This window comes from Garra rufa, chromosome 18 (genome assembly GCF_049309525.1).
Source record: "Garra rufa chromosome 18, GarRuf1.0, whole genome shotgun sequence".
In the NCBI taxonomy this organism is placed as follows: Eukaryota; Metazoa; Chordata; class Actinopteri; order Cypriniformes; family Cyprinidae; genus Garra; species Garra rufa.
In genome coordinates, this window is record NC_133378.1 from 39750817 (window position 1) to 39757423 (window position 6607).

Here is a 6607-nt window from a genome sequence, read left to right on the forward strand (position 1 = left end):
GTGGACTTTTTTTAATTCACAAATTAATGTTGAGTTAAAATATGTTGATGTAACTTGCGTTACTGAGATTGTAACGAGTAATATTATTACCCAAATTGTATTAGTAATGCGTTATATTACCGCGTTACAGCAAAAAGTAATAAACTACTGTAACATATTACTTTTGTAATGCGTTACTCCCAACACTGTTTAGCAGATACTTCTATCTCTACAGCAATAAATAATAAATACTTCAACCAACAGGTGCTTCACACCTCCTGGTAACACTTTACAAACCAATGTCAAATTTTACACTTTGCAAACTCAAGTGCATGTCACCGTCACACAGAAGAAGCAGCTCTTCCTTGAAATGAGCAGAACATCAAATGCTCAGCCAGAAATAAAACAGTGGCAATCCCCACCAGACCAGACAGAACCAGACGAATCAGAGCCTCAGTGATGCCACAATGATCCAGACAACCTGAAAAAGATTAAACTTATTCATAAACAATTTCTGTAGAAGGCCTGTTGCACAGAGGTTATTGTGGTAGAAAAAGAGTTTTGTGGTGAATGTCGTCTGGTACCTTCATGTTGTTGGCAGATCTCTTTCAGGTGAAGAAGGACGCTCTTATTGCTCACTGGATTCACAGCTGTGCAGCTGTAGGTCTCTGAATCATTCAAACCGAGCTCTAATGATAAACTGAGGTTGATGTTGAGATCAGGATTGCTTGTCTGGTTTAGCATTTCACCTCCTTTATACCATGAGATGAACACGCCTTGATCATTTTTGACAGAGCAGACCACAGAGCAGAACTCTTCTTTTGCTTGTGGCTGCTTCAAAGTACCTAGAAGAGAATTGTTTTGTATGTTACATTTCAATGTTAAAGTTCATGCAGTATAAAAGTTACTGAGTCAAAAACAAGCTCCTGCCCTTCTCCAGCAGTGATTTAGTGGGAGCCTACAAGACAAGATGGCAAGCAAGTGAACTGTCTTAAAAAGACTCACCCGAGTCAATAGCAGGTGCAGAGACAGGTGCTTTAGGACAAGAAAAAATATGCACATCTTTTAATAGCCACATTTTTGCAGAAACCATCCAATCAAGGCATTTCCAAGCTCTATGGCAATATGGAAGTGTTTCTCTTCATCAGTCCAAAATAAGTCCAATAAAGTGCATCCATCCATAATAAAAAGTGCCTCACTTGACTCTGAGGGTGAATAAAGGCCTCCTGTAGGGAATTGATGCGTTTTTGTAAGAAGAATATCCATATTTAAAACATAACAATCACTTTAATCTTGCTTGCAACAGTTGTACACAGAAAAGTTTGCATTGCTCATGCGCTGATCTGGTGAAAACCACTGTTTGTTTACAGGAGCAAAGGAAGCAACGTTTTCAAACCATTCTCCTCTTGGCTTATATCAACAATTTTCTTTACAAATTTTCGTTTTGAACTTCTAATTCCAGACCAGTGCTTTGTTTACCTTTCTCCAGTGTGTCCACGTTCATCACGTCTGAGCGGGGCATGTGGGACGTTCTAAAACGCTTAACATTAAAAACGCTTAACATTAAAAACGTACGTAAAAAACGACCAGGAAACCCGAAATTTCTGTCAAACCTTACTTGTAACAAACACTAACTACTGTCAAAAGAAGGAGCCCTTATTCCACAGATAAAGTGAATAATATCGCGTTAAGCGTTTTTTCCCCCATAGAAGTCCATTATAAGGAAACTGCTTAACGTGGTTTAACGTACCTTAACAATGACCAGGGAAAACCAAACTTCTGTCAAATTTTACTTATAATAAACATTTTCTGCTGTCAAAAGAATGAGCTCTTATTCTGCATATGAAGTGATCGTCCCCCATAGAAGTCCGTTTTAACATACCTTAACAACGACTGGGAAAAACCAAAGTTCTGTCAAATCTTACTTATAATAAACCATTTATGCTGTCAAAAGAACAAGCTCTTATTCGGCATATGATTGTGCCCCATAGAAGTCCATTATAAGGAAACAGGTTAGCGTGATATTATTCACTTTATATGCTGAATGAGATATCATACTTTTGACAGCAGAAGGTGTTTATTATAAGTAAAATTTGACAGAAGTTTGGTTTTCCGTGGTCATTAACCCTAACCCTATAAGGTACGTTAAACCACGTTAAGATGTTTCTTTATATTGGATTTCTATGGGGGAGAAAACGCTTAACGCGATATTATTGACTTTGTCTTTGGAATAAGGGCTTGTTCTTTTGACAGTAGTTAGTGTTTTTTACACGTAAGGTTTGACAGAAATTTGGGGCTTCCTGGTTGTTTTTTTTACATACGTTAAGCCACGTTAAGCGTTTTTCACGTTAAGCGTCTTAGAACGACCCGGGCATGTGCAATGCCAACGTTATACTTCATACGTAATCCGCACGGAGTGCCTTCTGTTTACGAGCAAGCTAGATTAAAGCAATTATTACATTTTAAATATGGATATTTTTCTTACATTACAGGAGGCCTTTATTCACCCCCCGGAGCCATGTGAGACACTTTTTATTATGGATAGATACACTTTATTGGACTTGTTTTGGACCAGTGAAGAGAAACACCCGTCTATGCCTTCCTAAAGCTTGGAAGTGCCAGGAATAATTTTAAATATAACTCCGAATGCATTCATCTGAAAGAACAAAGTCACCTAGGATGCCTGGAGACAGAAGTAATAAACATTTTTTCATTTTTGATTGAACTATCCCTATCCTACAACATAATTTATAGTTCTAATATCACAACATTTGAATATTATTTTGTATGGAAGGGATAATCCATGGTTAGGTATGCATTAAACAATCATCAACAATGTAAAATGTAATGCACAACTAGCAGTGGATTATCCTGCTTATACCACACTTTAAAAAAAAAAAAAAAAAAGGTACAAACGCTGTCTAATATGTGGCCCTGGACCACAAAATCGGTCATAAGTCACATAGGGATATTTATCGCAATAGCCAAAAATACATTGTTTGGGTCAACATCAAATGTTCTTTTATGCCGAAAAGAATAGGATATTAAGGAAAGATCATGTTCCTACCGTAAAAATATTAAAACATAATTTTTGATTAGTAATATGCATTGCTAAGAACTTCATTTGGACAACTTTAAAGCCAATTTTCTCAATATTTAGATTTTTTTGCAACCTAAGATTTAAAAAATAGTTGCATCTCGAACAAATATTATCCTATCCTAACAAACTATACATCAATGGAAAGCCACATATGTAAATTTAAGGTATTTATATGCACCTTTAGGGATAAATAAGGTACAAAGGTGCCATAGAAGCGATGCCATAGAAAAACCATTTTTAGTTCTACAAACAACCATTCAGTCAAAGGTTCTTTAAAGAACTCTCTTTCTTACCTGAATATCTGAAGAACCTTCTTTCACCACAAAGAACCTTTTGTAAAACAGAAAGGTTCTTCAGATGTTAAAGGTTCTTTATGGAACTATTTAGACAAAAAGGGTTGTTCTATGGCATCGTGAAACACCTTTATTTTTAAAAGTGTACCACCCCAGTGACAGCAGCAGCTGTAACTTACCATATACATCAACTTTGAACTTCCTCTCAGAGATGTGCAACCTGACGGTGAGGGTTACTTCATAAACTCCAGAATCACTGGTACTGATATTCCGGATGGTCAGTGATCCAGTCTCTTGATCTAGTTGTAATCTGTCAGCAAGTCTCTGTTCATAATGGGTAAAAACTTTCCCATTATTCATCTGTGCTATACGGGTGGTAAGGTCACCACTTTTATAAAACCATATTGTCTCAGTGTCTTTATTTAGTTGAGTTTCTCTTGTATGTAGAGTGAGAGCATCTCCTTCCATTACTGTCCTCACCTCATTCCATTCACCATTCACCAGATCTGAAACAAAATGAAAATGCATATAAACGTGTTATATTTTGTTGGTCTGTTTTTCTGTCATGGTGTTTTCAGCTGCTGCTGCTGGTGAGCTGATCACTGTGGAAAGTCAATTAATGCTTAGGAGTATAAGTGAATATTGCAGAATGGCTTACTTCCTACAGTTGAAAAGTTAAAGAGGAACAACTCAATCATAAAATGCTCCTGCCCACACTGCAAATATAAGAAGTGGCTCATTATTTGGTCTGGCCAGAGTTGAGATTATAACCCTAGATAGGAGACATACAGTATGCCACAAAAGTGAGTACATCCCTCACATTTCAGCAACAATTTTAGTATATCCTCTTAACAATCCTATGGAAACAAAACTTGGATAAATTTTAGAGTAGTCGATGTGCAGCTTGTATAGCAGCTATAGATTGATTGTCCTCTGAAAATAACTCAACATACAGCCATTATTGTCGAAATAGCTGGCAACAAAAGTGAGTACACCCTAAGTGAACTTGTCCAAACTGTCAACATATTGTGTGCTTAATAGGGTTCAGGTCTGGAGACATACTCTGCCACCCCATCACCTTCAGCTTCCTCAGCAAGGCAGTTGTCATCTTATTGGTGTGTTTGGGGTCGTTATCATGTTGGAAAACTGCCGTTCGGTCTAGTTTCTGGAGAGAAGGCATCATGTTCTGCTTCAGAATGTAGAGTACATAATGGAATCCATGTTTAAGTCAATGATGACTCATGCAGCCCCAGACCATGATGCTTCCAGCACCATGCTTGACTGTAGGCAAGACACAATTTTCTTGGTACTCCTCACCAGGGCATCGCCCATCTAAACCGGACAAGTTTATCTTATAGTCTCATCAGATCATAGGACATGGTTCCAGTAATTCACACTCTAGGACAGGTTGTCTTCAGGCTTTCTTGTGAGCCAGCTTCAGAAGAAGCTTCCTTCTGGGACGATGCCTAAGCAAACCGGCTGACCTTCTACTTCTGCAACCTTTAAAGCAATGCTGTTTTTTAAAGCCAGGTTCTGCACCTGGCGCACAGAACGAGTGCTCAAATTCGTTGATCGACCCTTGTGAGGCCTGCTCCGAATGGAACTTGTCTTGGAAAACCTCTGTATGACCCTGTCCACTGTAGTGTAACTAAGTTTCAGGGTGTTACTGAACCTCTAATAACCTAAGCCATCTTTGTGGAGAGCAACAATTCTAATTCTTAAATCCTCAGAGAGTTCTTTGCCATGAGATGCCATGTTGAACATCCAGTGGTATGAAAGAATTGTACTTAAAGCATCAAATTTTAACTGATACACGACTTTGTGTGGTCCTGTCAAGCATACAAAAACATAAACATGAAGAACAAACAACATGCTGCTGTTATCACTTAGGGTGTACTCACTTTTGTCGCCAGCTATTATGACAATAATGGCTGTATGTTGAATAATTTTCAGAGGACATTAAATCTATACTGCTATACAAGCTGCACATTGACTACTCTAAAATATATCCAAGTTTCATTTCTATTGTATTGTCCCTTGAGAAGATATACTAAAATGGTTGCTAAAATGTGAGGGGTGTACTCACTTTTGTCATATACTGTATTTCAACTACTATAAACTGCTTAAAGCCATCAATATTGGGTGAAACAACACTAATTTTACACCTGTAAAAAGTTGTCTACAAGTTTACTGACACAGCTTAAACATTTAGGGAAAGCAAAGGGCAAGGTTAAGTTACTTTATATACAGTATTTGTGCAATTTTTGCTAAATTCGGGCCAGTGAATTGTGGTTAAAATGGTCAAATGTGCACCATTAAAAGCTAAATATTTAGTCATTTTTTGCTTGCTTGCTTGATTATTTGTATTGCAGGTTTGAAACCCTAAAGGACTTGCATATGTGTGACTTCCTCCCACCTCTAAACCACAAAGAAAATGTCCATTACTGCTGCCAGCTTTTAGATAACCACACTTTCCGTTGAAGTGACGCATGTATACATCTTTTCCTTTTTTATTATATGTAAGTAAAATACAACAACCGGTGATGGACTTACTGAGTTTTTTTCAAAGACAAAGACTTGATCAAATTGTTAGAAACAGGGTAGCCTAGTACTCACAACATCCTTATACTCTAATAAGATTTATTTTCGGTTTGTGCATCAAAGATACTGAACAAAGTATGAACCTGCATTTTCACACTGAAACTCATAATTAAGCAAGGTAGCATTTCTAGATCGACTCTACAAGACTGTGGACCGGTGATTGTCCATTCTGATGTGAACGGCAAGTTTTATCAAACACTTACTGTGAACATTGTTTGTTGCATATAGGTTATTTTAAGAACAGAAGAGCACAAAACACAAAACTTCCAACTACTGGATGTTTCATTAGGTTAACCAACCAGAGAACATGAATTAACTAATACTCTAATGATAAAAAAAAAAAAAAACATTTTTATATATCTCAAGGTAACTTCTTACCTTTAAAGACGAAAAACACAATGAAAACCCACATGCTGGTGAACATCTACCAGGTATATTTTGAGGTTGTGCCTTTTCGTGAGACCTTCCCAGTGATATACTGTCTCTGTTCTCTGTCTATATGAACTTTTTTTTGTTTAGCCTTGCTTCCTGTTCCTGTGTCTTTTGTGGTCTTATTGTAGTTCTTTTGGCTCCCCTCATTACTCCATGATTACTCCTTGTTATATTACCCTGTGTAAATATACGTTTCCTGTGC

General features: G+C 37.3%; 1 protein-coding gene across 1 annotated transcript; it reads right to left on the reverse strand.

Annotated features, from left to right (window-relative positions):
- Positions 1 to 262: 262 nt before the first annotated feature.
- LOC141290442 (CD48 antigen-like) lies at positions 263 to 3876 on the reverse strand. Its single transcript, XM_073822567.1, has 4 exons — positions 3552 to 3876; positions 985 to 1014; positions 564 to 824; positions 263 to 460 (listed from the first exon to the last, which is right to left on the reverse strand). The coding sequence occupies exons 1-4, from the start codon at positions 3838 to 3840 to the stop codon at positions 321 to 323; spliced, it is 720 nt and encodes a 239-aa protein (XP_073678668.1). The 5' UTR covers positions 3841 to 3876; the 3' UTR covers positions 263 to 320.
- Positions 3877 to 6607: the final 2731 nt, after the last annotated feature.

Bases quoted from the DNA above. Each gene is read 5' to 3' on its own strand.
- LOC141290442 (XM_073822567.1), bottom strand. From the start codon at position 3,840: ATGGAAGGAGATGCTCTCACTCTACATACAAGAGAAACTCAACTAAAT. The intron at 1,015-3,551 runs GTAAGTTACAGC...CTTGTCCTAAAG, and splicing joins GTTCAAAGTTGATGTATATG to CACCTGTCTCTGCACCTGCT. The intron at 825-984 runs GTGAGTCTTTTT...ATTCTCTTCTAG, and splicing joins TGCACCTGCTATTGACTCGG to GTACTTTGAAGCAGCCACAA.